This window comes from Notechis scutatus, chromosome 5, assembly GCF_049901735.1.
Source record: "Notechis scutatus isolate UNSWTSFEM ecotype Mainland chromosome 5, rNotScu1.2, whole genome shotgun sequence".
NCBI lineage: Eukaryota > Metazoa > Chordata > Lepidosauria > Squamata > Elapidae > Notechis > Notechis scutatus.
The window spans coordinates 116,022,427-116,039,087 of NC_142013.1; the positions used below are offsets into that span (position 1 = coordinate 116,022,427).

Consider the following 16,661-nt stretch of genomic DNA (forward strand, 5'->3'; position numbering starts at 1 on the left):
ACCTCTTGGTAGGGGATTGCCATATTGCTTGGGGTAGAGCCCTCCGAGATCCACAGGCAGGAGGACCCGTCTCACAAACTGGAATTAATTAAAAGCCAGGCTGGCAGATAAAGTGGGATTCCCTGCTGCCTGAGAGGGGCCTGACACACACCGCGAGTTCTCCTAGGCAAGCAGAGGGGTTCGGAGATTGGCACCGCGGAGATGCCAGTCCCAGTCACGAAAGCCACGCGTGGTAAACTCTTCGGGAGGAGAAGAAGATGTGAATGTGTGGTCTCATTGCTTTATAGTATGGGCTTACGGTACGAGGTGAGTATAGTAATTTCTTCAATGTCTCTTGTTTAGGTCTTATTTTGTCGCTTGACGGCTGAACAGCTGCAACTTTACAAAAAATTTATTGATTCCAAAGAAGTCTATCAGATTCTCAATAGAGAAATGCAGGTACATGCGGTAAATTAATGCATTGGAGAGGCTACCCAAAGAAAAGGGCTAATATTTTTGCCATTTGCAGTAGAATAAATGGAAGGCAGGCGATTGAAGAAAGAAAATTGAACCAATTTAAACTAACCCCCCTCACTGTACCTCTGCGTACCTTTCTGTCCATTCTGGGGCATGAATGGGTTGCTCTCCCCGATAACCTCCAGCGGGATTTGTGGATACGTGGCCTCGGTCCTCCTCCGTCTCTTGGAAGGGTTGTGGAAGGAAGGAAGGAAGGAAGGAAGGAAGGAAGGAAGGAAGATGTCCCTCCTTCCCGAGTGAAAATGCCGCTCAGGATGCAGGGGAGGAAAGCTTGAGCTCCGATATCAGGGATCAAAGGGCTCCAATCCCCCCCTCCCCCGCTTTAAACCTCTATGAAGTAACTGGGGACTCAGGCCACGTGGGGGTCACTTCCCGTCACATGACAACGATGCCCAACTGCCCATCTCCTTCCAAACTGAATCGGTTATGGGACAGACGACTTAATGTGCTTCCCGGAGGCGGTGAATACCTGGAAGGGGAGAAGGAGAAAGTTAACACGGGTAAACAGCAAGGCAGGAGGTGGGGGGCTGTTCATTCGGAGGCCAAGACTGGCTCTGAGGGGGCGCCATCCCCGCCACACGAGGCTCCTGTCCTCCCCAAGGCAGCCGCTCCACGCTGGGGATTCAGAGAAGGTGGCAGCCGTTTGCCAGCTGCAGCTAACGGTCCCCGTGTTGTAGCGCCAGGTTGTTCCGGGGCTTAAGGCCCCTGGACTAGTTCTGCCCTTCCGGCTCCAGTTCGAGTCTGGCCTCAGGCGCGAAAGCTGACGGGAGGGTGTTGGAGGAGCCACCCAACTCTTTTTCATTTACTTCATTTACGTTTCCACCAAGGATTATTTGCATTTTCACTACCTCTTTTTAACTTTTAACGGTTTCCCGGTCTCTTTCATTTATGTTGTCTCCAGTGGTCTGTTTCTCTCTGTAAAATTGATAAGTTTCTACCTGCGTTTTTCTGGGACGCTCATTTTCTTAGGTACATTCAGGTGGGACTTTAAAGGACGTTTGTGATTTTCTCTTAACAAACCTGCAAGGCACGTTTCCCAACCTCTAGGGGGAGGGGGAGGGAGGGGCTGCGTTTTTGTGTGTCCAGAACTTCCTCAGAGCCTCTGCGCAGGAGACGGGATTCTCCCCCTGCTGACTTCGCCCTCCAGGTATGACTGCCCTTCGGTGGGCAACGTCCTGATACTGACGTGGAACTCCACAGGTAACCCCCACCTGTCTCTTGGGGCTCTTGAGGGGAACTTGTGTTGGGAATCATTACCTATCAGTCGGTCCGTAACCCCCTCTGTCCGTCAGAGGCTTCGGAACGGGACTTTGTCCGCCTGTGTTTTCCGTGCAGATTTTCCCAGGGCTCATAGCCCTAAGAAAATTGTGCAACCATCCAGACATCTTCTCCGGTGGCCCTAAGATTCTGAAGGGGACCCCCGAGGGAGACCTACAAGAAGAAGACCGCTTTGGATTCTGGAAGCGCTCTGGGAAACTGATCGTTGTGGAGTCCCTGCTGAAAATCTGGCACAAGCAGGGCCACCGGGTGCTGCTCTTCACCCAGTCCAGGCAGGTCAGCCTCTGAGACGGGCCCCCCCTCGCCACGGGGCCAGGGCATTGGGGGGAATATGGGGCGTGGCCCCCAGGAGGCACCTTCTATGCCAGGGGCTCTTTGGCTCACCCGTGGCTGCCTTTTGCTAAACGAAGGCCAGACCCGCTTCCTGCCCTCCGTGCTGCTGCTAGAGGCCATAATCAGAGGCCCCTGTGGGGTTTCTCCCCCCACCCCCCCACCCCCTTCAATGCTGCAGATGCTGCACATCCTTGAAGTGTTTTTAAAGCAAAGAAGCTACTCCTACCTCAAAATGGACGGCACCACCACAGTGGCCTCGAGGCAGCCTCTGATTGCCAGGTTCAATGAGGTGAGGGGCGCAGGGTGGTAAGGCCTGAGAGGCCCGGCCCTCAGCCGGAGTTGCGCAGGGGTTTGGTCAGGGTTAGCCACAAGCGAGCCCAGCCAGCTGGATGCTCAGAGCTGCGAGGTTTGCTGGCTCCGTTTTCACTCCAAATGCCCCCAACGCGGGTCCCTCTTCCAGGGAACGCTCTGGGTTTCCTCTTCTGGGTCATCCTCTCTAGCGAGAGCCCTCGGCCTCGGGTGCCGCTTCACAGGCCCCTCTAAGTGGGTTACAGGACTGGAACAGTGGGCAATAAATTGACAGGGCCCGGGACCGTCGTTGGCCCCGTCTCCCAATTGAAGAAGGAAGGAAGGCCGGCCCTCCATCCCTCGAAAGGCAGCGGGGAGGTGGGTCTTTGAAAACGTTTCCTAAGGATGCTTTGTCTTGCAAATCACCACAGGATGTCTCCATATTTGTCTTTCTCCTTACTACTCGAGTTGGTGGGCTTGGGATCAACCTGACAGGCGCAGACCGGGTGATCATCTACGACCCTGACTGGAACCCCAGCACAGACACTCAGGTGGGTCCCTGTTTCCATTGAGTCCAGGGGGGCCTGCAGGGAGCCACCCCCACCCCCCACCCCAGCCTCACTCCCAGGGGGAAAGCGGCCCTTCGCCTGCTCTGCGCCCTGGGAAAGAGGTGGCGCTTCGGAGGGGGTTAGCAAGGAGAGCAAGCTTTCCAAGGGCTGGGGGGCCCCCAGAGGAAGTGGGGAGGAGCCTCCAGAGCAGCCTGGGAGGCAGCGTTGGACCCCAGCAGCTGCCCGCCTCGTCCTCCTGGGCCGCCTGGAAAGCAAAGCCGGCCTTGGTGTTTTAGGCCCGGGAACGTGCCTGGAGGATCGGCCAGACCAGAGACGTGACCGTGTATCGGCTTCTCACTGCAGGGACCATTGAGGAAAAGATCTACCACAGGTGAGCGGGAGGTGGCTGGCAGCCTCCTCGGCCTCCCGTCTGCCAGGGGGGTCGCTCTGGGGATCTGGACCCGGATGCTTTTCTTCCTTTGGGCCCCCTCTGCCTTCCTTGGCAGGGAGGATCGAGGGCTCGGTAACGGATCCCATCGGTTGCCATCGCATTGCCTTTCTGGGTTACGTTGCGGTCGACGAAAACCGGTGATTGAAAACTGAGGGTAACTCTGAATTGAAGCACAACTAGCAGGTGGTCACTTTTACCGAAATTATTTATCCTGTTCCGTTCCATTCCTTAAACATTTTCTAAGCCTTGAGGTCTTTATGCATAGTGGAATTGCCCGTGTGTGTGTGAGAGAGAGATTAGGTAGAGCAGGAAACGTGGGCCGTTCCTGATCACAAAGCATCGTTTCCCCAGGCAAATATTCAAGCAGTTCCTGACCAACCGAATCCTGAAGGATCCGAAGCAGAGGCGCTTCTTCAAGTCCAACGACCTCTACGAGCTCTTCACCCTCAGCACTCCAGATGGAGCCCAGGGGACCGAGACCAGCGCCATCTTTGCAGGTGCGCCGGGGGAAGGGCGGCGAGTTCAACGGGCGGAGAGGGGCGGGTGCAGAAAGGCGGTGACGGTTTGTGGGACGATGTGTTTCAGGAACCGGTTCTGATGTCCCAGCCCCAAAGCGGCCGTTGAAGCGTCGCAGTGCCAACATGGCTGGATCTTCCCAAAGGCGCCATGCGAAGCTGACTGATTCCTCCGGAGCAAGACAAGATGAAAAGAAGGCGGCCCTTGCGGCAGGGGAGCCGGCCGAGGGAAGCGCAGAGCCACCCCCTCGTCCCCTTCCCAAAGGCCCTGCTGCCCAAAGCCCCCCCATTCCCGCTCGGAGTCTGTTCCTGAGGGCGGCCGGGGAGGAGCCTTCCGGGTCGGCCGGGGAGCCCCGGCCACAGCCGGCTGAGGCAGCCGCAGCAGCCCCAAAGGGGAAAGGCCGGGCGATGCCAGCCGGCCCAGGCGGGATCAGCCAGGAGAGGCCGGCTGCCAGGGGACACGGGCTGCTCACTCCCCCCAGGGAGCCCGCTTCTGCCCCGGAGGCTGGCGAGGGCCGAGGGAAGAGGCCCAGGCACTCCCGAGGTGCCAGGTTCGAGGGGGTGCCAGTTCCTCACCTGGTGAAGCAGAGAAAGTACCCAAGGGAGACCGCCAGGAGCCGCAAGAGCCCACGAAGAGCGACGATTACGTTTTGGAGAAGCTTTTCAAAAAATCAGGTAACTTTCTTCCTGTTGTTTAAAAATATTTCCCGATGTGACAAATCCATTTATATTTCTATAAAAATAGTTGCTGATAGATACAGGCAGAGCAGGGACCTTATTCTAGTCTGGGTGCCTTCGTGCCTGTTTGTTCGTTATGTTTTGCCTTCCTCCTATTTTTCCCCCCCTCAACAACAACCCTGTGAGGTTTTTCCTACAGAATTGTTTCCTATGCTGCTGTCACCACTCCAGTCACAGCTGAAAGAAACTCTCCCATGTCGGCCTGGAGTTTTGCCAGCTTAGAAAACTCACATTCATCCGCTCTCTTTTGATAGGAAGAAGGCCCTTTTGCTTCAGGGCCAACTTGCACAATGAAATATTAGCTCCTAATTCCAATTTATATTCCAGTGACAAGTGAGAAACCTCCAGATATGAGTGTGTCCAGTAGCAAGGATGGAGGGTTCTAAAATATGTTAAAAATCAAAGGGAGAAAGTAGATGTCCTTGTTTAATGTATATCAGTAAGAGGGAAAAGAAATGAAACCATATTCCCCCCTTTGCTTTAGATTTCGGGACCAGGTGCAAGATCTGGTCTCCTTTTGATAAAATCCTTTAGGAAATCCAAATTGAGCTAATGTAGCACATGTAAACTGCTTTTTTGATAGAGTTTATATCGGAATGTTTTTTCTGCCTCAGGCAACTGGGCCTTTTGTGCAAACTTTATTCATTCCGGCTATCAAATCCCCTGCCCTCTGAATATCACCCGATCCATGCCTGGCTTGGGTCACAGAAGAAGCCCTGCTCCTCAGTCTTTTGGAGGGCCTTCTGCAGCAATGGGCTTCAAGCAGGCAGCCCCTATCCTTTCCCAGCAGCTCCCGCCTCTCCCCCCCTTGGAAGATGGAAAGGGCCCTGGCTCCCCTCCCCGCTCCTGGGACTGCCCCAGCCGCCCCCCTCTCAAAAATGGCGCAACTACGGACAGCAGCAGCGGCAGTGGAACCGCCTCTGCCAGTTTCTCCAGGAGCCTCCTGGCCCCGGACAGTGGGATTTATTGAAATGAGCCAGCCATGAATGCCAATGTTGAAATCTCTCTGTAACGGTGAATTAGTTGAGACAAGGAAGTCCCGTTATGCACCCAGTCACCCGAGTTCCTTGTGTAACCAGGGTTTCTCAACCGTGGCCCCTGAAGAAGTGTGGACTTCCAACTCCCAGAATCCCCAGCCGAGGAGATATCGGCTGGGACAGGTTGTGGCATCCTCCGCATTTGTTTGTCAGGGACAATGAGCCGTTTTATTTTTAGGAGGCCGTGTGCAATGCCCGCTTTTCCAGAATGGAAGCAAGGCAGCCAGTTGAGGCAGGTCCACTCTGGCTCAGCACTTCCCGGCCAGTGGTTGGAGTTTCACATGCAGGACCTCAGACAAAAGGGATGGAGAGGTTGTGGCTAATCCCTTTCTCTCCCAGGGATACACAGCATCATGAAGCACGACGCCATCATGGAAGCGTCTAGCCCAGATTACGTGCTGGTGGAAGCAGAGGCTAATCGCGTGGCTCAAGATGCCCTCCGAGCCCTGAAGGCTTCTCGACAGCGATACCGGGGAGCTGCTTCTCCTTGGGCAGATGGCGCCCCCACCCGGTTAAAGTAAGGGCCCCCCCTCTTGGACCGCTTGCAGGGCCGTCCACTGGGTGGTCTCGGCTGCCTCTCCAGGCCCAGCCTTTGCCGAGAGAAGGGGAACGGGCAACCCAGCTGCAAATCCAGGCTTCTTCCGGGTGCATCTGACGCTGTAGTTTAGTGTCTAAAAAGTAGAGCTTGGAAACCTAAAAGGCTGGGAGGACAAGCTACCCTGAGGCTCCTTGGCTGTTAGGCGAGAGAAATTTCCTTCCCCTCATTTATCTTTACATTATTTTATGAGATAAATTCTGGCCAGTGACCGCAATAAAAATAACCATCCATTCATTTTTGAGGTGGGTAATGTCTTCTTATTTCCTGACGAGAACCCCGGCTTGCCAAAAGCTGAAATATTCCCAGTTCCAAGTCAGTGTTACGTATAAGTTACAGAATATCCGACTTGGAAGGGGCCTTGGAGGTCTTCTAGCCCACCCCAATGCTCAGGCAGGAGATCCTCTGTCTCTTCTTCAAAGTCTCCCGTGTTGAAGCCCCCACAACTCCTGGAGGGGAGCCGTCCTCCCTGCCAGAAAGTTCCTCCTTAGTTCCAGGTTGCTTCTCCCCTGGGTGAGTGTGTCCCCCCGTTGCTGCTGCCTGTCCTGCCTCCGGGGGCCCTTTGGAGAAGAGCTTGGCCCCTTCCTCCTCTCTGGGGAGGCCCCTCGGATGTTGGAAGGTGGCTTCAGGCCACCCCTAGCTCTTCCCCTTGTTAGGTTAGGCAGACCCAATTCCCAGCCCCAGGGACAAAAGGTCCATTTCTGCCTGGGAATAAGGAAGAAAAACGGCCCTCGGGAGGTGGGCAGGAAAGAAGGTGGTGGTGGCCTCTGTGGGTGGAGCACCTGGGCTCAGCCTCCCTCGGCTTGGCCACTTGGCCACTTGGCCCTAGAAGGTGGTCAGTCCATGCGTAAACGTATCTGCCTTGTGATGCCAGGCGATCTGTTTGTGAAGAACACTTCTCTGGTTTCTGGTTCATTTCAGAAGCCGATTTGGCCAGAAGAGGAACCCAAATTTTCTGATATCATCTTCCTCCTATCAAGCTTCAGGAAAAAAGTGCAAGTTGAAACAGGAGCAACTCATCGTGAACGTAAGAAGCCCCTTAAAGAGAGTCTCATCGCCCGTGCAAAAGCCCCTCAGCCCTCCCAGTTTGCATGCCACGTTCTCCTTAATTCCTTTTTGACTTCCTCAGTGGAAGCCGCCTCCTAGGTGGGCCTTTTGATAAATGTGGCTACGTCTCCTTGATCACAGCTTCTTCGGTCATGGATGTCTACGGGGGTGTGTGTGTGCTTTTCCCCCCCCTTTCACATGACACCTGTGCCTTGGTTAGAGCCATGCAGGTTTAAAAGGTCCCCCCAAAAGGAGAAGCAGCAGGTCCTAAGTGGTTCACCACACCTGGACCACCTTTTGGAAGCCAGTTTCAAAAGCCAGAGTCCCACACAATATTCTCCTTAATAAATTGGTAAATGCGCTAAGTGCTTTGAGAAGAATTCATAATGATCCCGTCCCCAAAAAATACTTTCCCGGATTATAGCGGGAATTGCTCTTTGGATACTGGCATCACACAAATCAGGGGGGGGGAAAAAACTTTAAAAACTGTTTTAAGTTCTCTTGAGGCGAGAATTCCTCCCACCATTTTGGTTTCTTTTTGCAGGAGGGGGAGAAAGAGCGAGGCGAGCCTGCCAGTGGCAGAGGGTCTCACTTCGACGGAGAGGCCTCTTCAAGCGCGCTGGACTCGTCTTCGTTGCTGGCCAGAATGAGGGAGAGGAACCACCTGACGGGATCCCAGCAGCAGAGGGAGGATCCGGCGGAGGGGAGCTTTGAGCACAGGATCCCTGGCCCCCCTGCGGTCACAGAGCACGACGAGCTGCTCTCGGATATCCGGCACTTCATGGCTTTCCAGGCGCAGCTGCCGGGCCAGGCCAGCACTCGGGAAATCCTGCAGGAATTTGGGTCCAAGCTGACCACGGAGCAGTGCTGCACCTTCCGGGAACTTCTGAGGAACCTCTGCACTTTCCACAGGCAGTCAGGCGGCAAAGGGCTTTGGGCGCTCAAGCCAGAATTTACCTGACTCTCTCCTGCTGGGGCTTTTCAGCAGCCGGTTGTGTCTTAGGGCCCCTGGGTGTGTCCTCTCCTACTACACAAAGGGCGCCACCAACCTTAGAAAGCAGGACCAGGGACCAGCCGAACGTTTTCCTTATTTAAGGGAGAATTAAAGTGGATCTTAAAGTGGATTTCTAGCAAGCTTTCTGGTAAATCATGCAATAAAATTTGGAAAGTGGGAACGGTGTGCCTAAATAGAAAATACCTTAAAGTAACATCCCAGGGATTAGCCGCGTACATCAACAGCCTTTGTAAGAACGAATTGCCTTCGGAGCGGAGAAACTCTGGCGTCCCATAAGGGTGTAACCTGGATGCCAGGAATTCCGACCCTAGAGAAGCAAAGTGGGAAGTCCCAAGTCCCGTCCCCTGGTTTGGCCCAGAAAGGGTGATAACCGTTATAACTTCTCAGTGTTTTGGGATTCCTGGCCTGCTAGATTCTTAGTTTCAGTAGGAGTTTGTCCTGATTGTAAGAAGAACGCAGTTTTGTACCAGGTGGTGAAAAGCAGGAGGAAACCTCTCCTGCTGCCTAGAATGGATCTCTTCTGCCGCTTGTAGTTTCTCTTTGGCCCTTTCCCCACCTGCTCAGCTGTGGCCCCTCGTGATCCAAGCCCCCGAATCTGCTCGGGCGTGGGAAGGGTTGCTGCCGGCTCCTGTATGGCGGAGGCCTCTCCTTGCCAAAGCTCATGCCTTGCTGGGCTCGGTCGTTCACTCTGTGTGGCCGCATGGCTCAAGCAGGCGGGCGGCCTGCAAGACCTCGGCAGCAGCGGAGGGAGGCTCAAGGCAGCAGAAACAGTGCCCTCCTGAGGGCTTCCCTCGCCCCAGCGGGGGCTCCCAGTCTCAGGCCAGGGCCGCAGCTTCAGGGCCCTCTGTGAACGGCCAGCAGGGCCCGGGGGGGACAGGTCTTCTCTGCCCCCAGGGCGAGGGGCTTCCGCGGGGTTGGCAGGCGACGCGAAGCACTGCAGGGGCTCCCGGGGGCCGCTGGGGGCGGTTTTTCCAACGGAACCCCTGAATTGCACCCCAGCTCTGTCAGGCCGCCTCCTGCAGGACAAGAGACGGAAAATCCTTGGGAACCGGGGGGGGGCTAGAAGCCAAAGGCCTCCCTCCTGCCTTGCTGGGGTTGAATGTCCCTGCTCTGCCCTGTCTGGAGTCCTGCAGCTGCCAGGCGGGACGGCCACAGCGATGCCCTGGGTGGCCCAGGGTGGAGGTGGAAGGCGGGGCCTCATGGGCACATGGAGTATCACCGTAAAGATCCAAGTCTTATTTACTGTAGAAGGATCTCCTTTTTTTTTTCCTACAAGAGGTGGCCTTTGCCAGAGGGAACCTCAAAAACCAGGTTGCTTTCTACCAGCAGCCTCTGTAGGCAGCCCACGAGGACGTTTCTGTGCCGGGCGGATAGATAGAAGATAGATAGAGTCCTTTCTTGGCCAAGGGTGATTGCACACACAAGGAATTTGTCTTGGTGCAAATACTCTCAGTGTCCATAAAGAAAAGGCACATTCATTAAGAATCAAGAATCATAAGGTACAACACTTAATGGTAGTCACAGGATACAATCAACAATCAAATCATACTAGGAAACAGTCAGTATAAATCGTAAGGATTCAAGCGACAAAGTTACAGTCCTACAGTCACAAGTGGGAGGGGATGGGCGATAAGGAGGGATGAGAAGATTAATAGTGATAGGAGTGCAGATTTCGTCAATAGTTGGACAGTGTTGAGGGAATCACTTGTTTAGCAGAGTGATGGTTTGGGGGGAAAAACTCCCCTTGTGTCTGGTTGTTCTGGTGTGCAGGGCTCTATAGCATCATTTTGAGGGAAGGAGTTGAAACAATTTAGGTCCGGGATGTGAGGATGAAGCGAAGGAGGCCCAGCCCAGGAGCCCTTTTATTATCCCTGCCATGAACGCTGCCGCTGCCGGTGAGATTCCTTGGGACGGAGGGGAGAGCGACTTTGAAGGGCAGGACAGACCATCCGTCTCCCGTGCAGCTGGGAGGGTTGGGAATAATAGCCGGGGTTTCCTGAAGAGAAGACTTGGCTAAGCCACCGAGAGCGTTGGCAAAAGGGGAACAGGAAGCCGGGAGCCTTCACGACCGGTGGGGCTTGCAGGCCTCCAGCTGAGGAAGGCCGAGGGAGACGCCTGGCTGTTCCCCGACTCACTTTCTCCTGGGGCTTCCTTTCCATTCGTATTTTCATAAGATTTCTATATTGACCATCTGGGTGGTTTACAGATAAAATAGTAAAGTTATACATAGCTACAGCTGAAAAGCCAAGTCAGAAAACAGATTAAAGTTAAAGAGAACAATTGCAAAGGCAAAAGGCAGAGGGAGTCCTTTCAGCCCGCAAATGGCACCCCCCCCCCAGGCCAGTTGGTGGGCCAGGTCTTCGCCTGGAGAATGGGCGCCTGCCTTCTGGACCTGACCCGGCCCTTCCGGGAAAAGCGTGACACACACACACACACACACACACACACACACCCCGTGCTTGGTGGCCCGGTCGCCCCAGGGCCTCGCCTCCTCAGCTGGCCCCCAGTCAGGCCTTGAAGCCTGAAAAGCATTCCCAGTCAAGTACTAGCCCCTTACTGGTGAGGTTCCCCGTCTCAGCACAGCCCCCCACTTAAACCCAATTAAGTTCCTTATTTACAAAAATAATAAAGAGGATATGAATAACTAACCCGCTCATCAAACGGTTCCTGCTGCATCCTAGGAGACCTGCCACAGGATTTGGCCTCCAGCCTGGTCCTCATCCGTATTTTTATTAATGGCTTGGATGATGGAGTAAAGAAATACCCGACAAATCTGTAGCTGACATAAAATTGGGTGTGATACAAGACAGAATTATTTAAAATTCCTTCCGTCGGTTAAAAATACCGGGTGAAAATAACGGGATTAAATTCAGAGCGGGGGAAAACGGGGCAATTCTCCCTGAAGGAATCGGAAGCAGAGACATCGGATAGGGACGCCTCGCTTAGTAGCCTCTGTGAAAAGGATGAGGAGCCGGGCGTGAGTCTACAGGGTGAAGACAGTGTGTAATCAAGGATAATGTGCAATTAACAATGGGGCTGTGTTTAATCAAGGATGATTTGTAATTGGCATCAATGGGACCGAATGTAATTAAGGACTCTGTGTGTGACGAGAGTGTATTTACACGGCCGAGTCAGGAGGAGGAAAGACCGGCTCGGCTGGAAGGCAAGAGGGGCCTGGAGACCCCAGGGCCAGAGGAGGAGGAGGAGGAGGAGGAGGAGGAGGCTCTTCCCACCTCCCCCCCCCCAGCCCACACTTGAACCCTGCCAGGAGGGCTCCCTCCCCCTGGCTTGGGCGGACCTTCCTTTCGCCCGAGCAGCCGCAGAGTTTGCCTTGGGAAGGGGCTTAGCGGTGTGCGAGGGGCGGCCCCTGGAGATGGGCTGAGGGCTGTGCAGGGGGCCCTTGGGACCGATGGCCCCAGTGGAGGCCAGGATGTCTGTGGTTAAGCAAGGCGGTTCTTAAGTGAGCCACACCCGGGTTTACCATCTCTTTTGCGCTGGTTGTCTTTAAGCGAGTCACGGCAGATGTTGAGGGGATTCCGTTTCCTCCTTGAAGGAAGGAAGGTTGCAAAGGGTCGCCCTTGAATACCCCCTCCCTGGGGGGCAGACACATGCATGCTGCAGTGGCCCTAGAGACCCCCCGTGGGTGGCCCAGCCCCCCCCCCCCAGTGACCGGGTTGCCGCGAGGGAGGCTCTGTCCGTGCCGTTGGACCTTGGAATGCTCACGGTCACTTTCCAACTGGTTGTAAGTTGAAGACTGTGCACACCCCTTGCTTTTAATCCTGCTGGATTCCAGTTCCGGGGGATGTATGGGAACAGGGGAAACCATCCACTGGACCCATGTGGGATGGAGTCCTCCCGGCCCTGCTGTCCTCCCCCTGCCCCCCGGTCTGTCCCCACGGGCGGCCTGTGAGAGGCCAGGTGGAAGATCACAGGCGATGAGAAGTCTTTCATTTTGTGGGGGGGGGCTCCCCGGTTCCTGGCTCTCTGGCTCACGAGACACCAGGCCCTCAGAAGCCCCATGGCAGCCTTTGGGGAAGGAAGGCTCGCCCTAAAGACGGTGAGGTGCCTGTGGACTGGGGGTCGTTGGCCTTTCGGGGAGCCTGGAGCCTGGTTAAGGAACAGTAGAAGGGTCCCTTCAACGGGAATCATGACTGGAACCTTTAGGAAGTGGCTTTAAAAACCCCTTTGGTGGTTTGAGGAATGGCGTTTGCAAGTGGTGGTATTTTATGATTAAGTAGACTTGCAGGTTCTGTTCCAGTAGGTGGCAATAACGGGGCTTATGGCGGTCTTGCTCCCACAAGTAAACCAGAAGGAAATTACAGGTGGATGAAACTCTCGGGGGGTCGGGGCTGAGAGGCACAGCGGCACTTCTGAGTTCTAACAGGAATTTGTTGCTGGGGTTCAAGAGAAGGAAAAGGGGAGAGAGTCAAGTCATCCATCCATCTATCTATCTATCTATCTATCTATCTATCTATCTATCTATCTATCTAGTTTGTCTGCCTATCTGATCCATCTGTCTAATCTATCTAATCTATCTACTATCTATATCTATCTCTATTATCTATCTATCTAATCTCTATCTCTATCTATCTATCTAATCTATCTATGTAATCTGTCTGTCTGTCTGTCTATCTAATCTGTCTAATCTATCTACTATCTATATCTATCTCTATTATCTATCTATCTATATCTATCTCTACCTAATCTATCTAATCTATCTATCCATCTATATCTATCTATTTATCTAATCTATCTATCATCTATCTACCTACCTACCTACTTACCTATCTATATCTAATCTATCTAATCTATCTATATATCTATTATCTATCCATCCATCCATCCATCCGTCTGTCTGTCTGTCTGTCTGTCTAATCTATCTACTATCTATATCTATCTCTATTATCTATCTATCTAATCTATATCTATCTATCTCTATCTATCTATCTATCATCTATCTATCTATCTATCTATCTATCTATCTATCTATCTATCTATCTATCTATCTATCTATCTATCTATGTATCTATCTATCTATCTATCTATCTAGTCTGTCTGTCGGTCTGTCTGTCTATCTAATCTATCTGTCTAATCTATCTAATCTATCTAATCTATCTATCTACTATCTATATCTATCTCTATTATCTATCTAATCTATATCTATCTCATCTCTATCTATCATCCATCTATCTCATATCTATCTATCTATCTATCTATCATCTATCTATCTATCTATCTATCTATCTATCTATCTATCTATCTATCTCTGGCCACAGTCCTGCCTGCCTCAATCCACTCCTTTCAGAAAAGTCCTAGAATTGCTGCAGCTGACATATTCTTGATACAATTTAAGGTTCTCTGAAAAGCTGAAACTCAGCACCAGACAGTTGTGGTGTGGAGTGGCATTTCCAGAGAGGTTAAAAAAAAAAAAAACCTTTCAAAATCTTGCAGCAAACACTGCTTATATTTACTAGGCCTGCAAGAAACTGTAATTTCGAGATTCAATTTAAAACCAATTTGGTTGAAGTTCCAAATTGAATCTGCTCTCCTAATTGAATTGAAAAGTCAAATTGAAGGCTGTATTAAAGGAGGCCCCCTCAATCTGAAGCAGTGGTTGGGAAGGGTTTGGTCAACGTTTGCCAGTTATTTGGATCAAAGAATCGAATTAAATGCCTCGATTTTCCTAATTGATTTGAATGCTTAAATTGGATTAGATTGATGATCAACAATTGGATTCAGATTGGAGGAAATTCATGCCTTCCAATATTTAATTACAGAGTAGGACTTCCTCCCGAGTCGTTTTTTCCTAAAAGCTTAAGTTTTAGGTGAATAATTCTGCTTTCTCAGTGCACCAGGAGCATCGTATGTACAATTATTGCATTTAATAATCCTTTTGTGGATTCCTGGGTCTCACCTGGGTCGTCTTTTCTTCTGGCCTCTTGCCAGTTAAATTATGGATCCCTGGGTTTAAAGGATAAAGGGAACTTTTCTCTCTCTCTCTCTCTCTTTCGGGTGATTTCTTCTCTTCGAGGTATAAATTAGACCAAAGCATGTTATTCTCTCTTCACGCAGTTCTTCTATTTCAAAAACTATCAATGTTGCCATTCTTGGATAGCCATGATAGCATTCATTGGCATCGTCCATACTTTGCTTCCAAGGCAAATGTATTCATTTTTCTGATCAGTATTTTAATGGGATGAAAATTCCTCGGCACTTTGCTCATGTTCAAGATCTCTAACAGCAGCATCTCCTCTTGAAAGGAGATCTTCAGAGCTTAACCTGAACTGCTTTAGGATGAGGAGGAGGAGGATTATTATCATCATCTCCGAACCGGATCCAAGGAGCAATGACTCCCCCCCAAAGTAACACAACTACTTGATACATGAGGATCTTTGGATGTTGGGTTCTGGTGTTTACGTCACAAAAATTGGAGTTTTTTCATCATTTGAGTGTGATGTCCTAGAATAGGGCAGGTCTGGCTTCATGAACTGTACCTTAGCTTTAATTCTGGCTTACTAAAGCCTAAATTCCCAAGGTGAGGAACGTCCCTCTTGGCAAAAACCTTCCCTCTGCAGTCCAGGCCTCTCCCGCCCACAACCCCTTTTTTTCCCTTTTAGGGTGGTTTTTTATTTTTATTTACAGAGACTGCATTGTCTACCGCAAAGTTAGGAGTAGAAGAATGGGGAAAATAGGTGCAATTAAGGCATAATACATGTTGATTATAAATATAAAAATATTATAGAAGCACTTGCTTGCCCACTCCAGGCAAAATATTCACGGCCAAGTTCCAACCTTCAACAGCACACTGTAAATTACCATTTTTCCATGCACCACACAGCATCATCTCATTATGCCCCATTAAACACTAATAATTAAAACAAAATATATTGGAATTGTTTATCCTGAACTGTGTAAGGAAATGAAGTCCATAATAATGGTGGAGTGGGGTGAAAAACATTCCACCTAAATTTCCACCAGTCCAGCTATTTATAAGTTTCGGCCGGCTGGCTCTGCGGCCCAAGGAACAAAGTGAACCAAGGTGATTAATTCGCAGCCAAGTTCTAAGGAACAAACTTCTGCAAACTAGAAGGAACCAGTTAAGAAGTTTTTTAGGAAAGTGCAGATAGATAAAATGAAAGAGGAAACTCACTTTTTAAAATTGGGATAGAACATGACCAAAAAAGAAAAGAGAGAACCAAAAACTTAGAGAATTGAAGGTATTGGGGGGAAATGGAAAGGGAAGGTGAGGGATGACCAATTCATTAGGGCTTTCTAAGAGGAGGACACGGGAACTTGGGGATTGGCCTTTGGTTGGCTCCGAGAGGTTCACTCCCTTTGAAGCTCCGTTTTGCTTTGGCTCATAAAAGGGAGGCAGCTCTTCCAGGAGAGCCCTTTCCCCTTCTTTATTGAGCCTGTGGGGCTGCAGAAAGGGGCGGGGGACTGAGCCGGCATCTTCCGTCCAAATAACAATCCAATGTCCTGACTTGGCATTCAGCTTGGTTCGCAGCTCGCTCTTCCGCCTTTCTCCGATTCTGGAACTATTTCTGTGGAAGAAATGGTCTAACTGTCAGCCCCAGCGACTAACTGATTTAGCACAGCTTTTAATCCGTTTTCCTTGGTAGGATTCTCATCATGGAATAAATCTCTCACGGAATCCCTTTCTCTTTCAATTCCTCCCCATTCCCATGTAAGTCAATTATTCCTATAAAAGCAAAATAAAGTCGGCTGGGGGAACAGAGCAGAGAACTCCCAAGAGGAACGGAGAGCACCGACTTCAACTGCCGGTCAGGATAATTATCACCAGATTCCTCAAATGAAAAATCTCTAGAAATTACTGTAAATTAGGAAGAACGCTTTTGCATTGCCGTTGTAACTTTGAACGGTCCTTAAGTGAACCGTGGTACCTCCTGTAGGACCTCCTTTTAGTGACTTAACTATTGGATTATAATTCCAAGGCAACAAATGGCACAGAATAAGGTCTTGATCTTAATTATCCCGGTTTAGTTATATTTTGGTTGCATTCGTTTAAAAAAACGAATAACCGGCGACTCGCAGCAGGATTGGCCTTCTGGGGCAGGCGAGGCTGGGGAGCCCCCCACGGACCCCTCTCTGCAGCTGGCAGCCCCACGGAGGGCTCTCTGGCAAGGCAGCCCAGCCCCACCTGCTCCCCCTCCTCCTGCAAGAGGGGGCTCTTCCCCTTGGCCCCCCCCCCAGGGGTTTCCCATCTGCAAGGCTGCACCTACCCTCCTCCCCATAAGATCATTGCAGCCCGTGGTGCCCTCTGGCCTCAGACTGAAAGG

General features: G+C 51.4%; 1 protein-coding gene across 1 annotated transcript in view; it reads left to right on the top strand.

The window, feature by feature from the left end:
• The window catches only part of ERCC6 (ERCC excision repair 6, chromatin remodeling factor), a 32,985-nt gene extending 24,464 nt beyond the window's left edge, over positions 1-8,521 (top strand). Inside the window, 11 exon segments of the mRNA XM_026687211.2 lie at positions 343-438; positions 1,852-2,070; positions 2,306-2,416; positions 2,847-2,966; positions 3,260-3,354; positions 3,766-3,911; positions 4,000-4,560; positions 4,563-4,604; positions 6,044-6,221; positions 7,221-7,326; positions 7,891-8,521. Of these exon segments, the coding sequence (XP_026542996.2) occupies positions 343-438; positions 1,852-2,070; positions 2,306-2,416; positions 2,847-2,966; positions 3,260-3,354; positions 3,766-3,911; positions 4,000-4,560; positions 4,563-4,604; positions 6,044-6,221; positions 7,221-7,326; positions 7,891-8,307 (2,091 nt within the window). The 3' untranslated portion in view covers positions 8,308-8,521.
• The last annotated feature ends 8,140 nt before the right edge of the window (positions 8,522-16,661 follow it).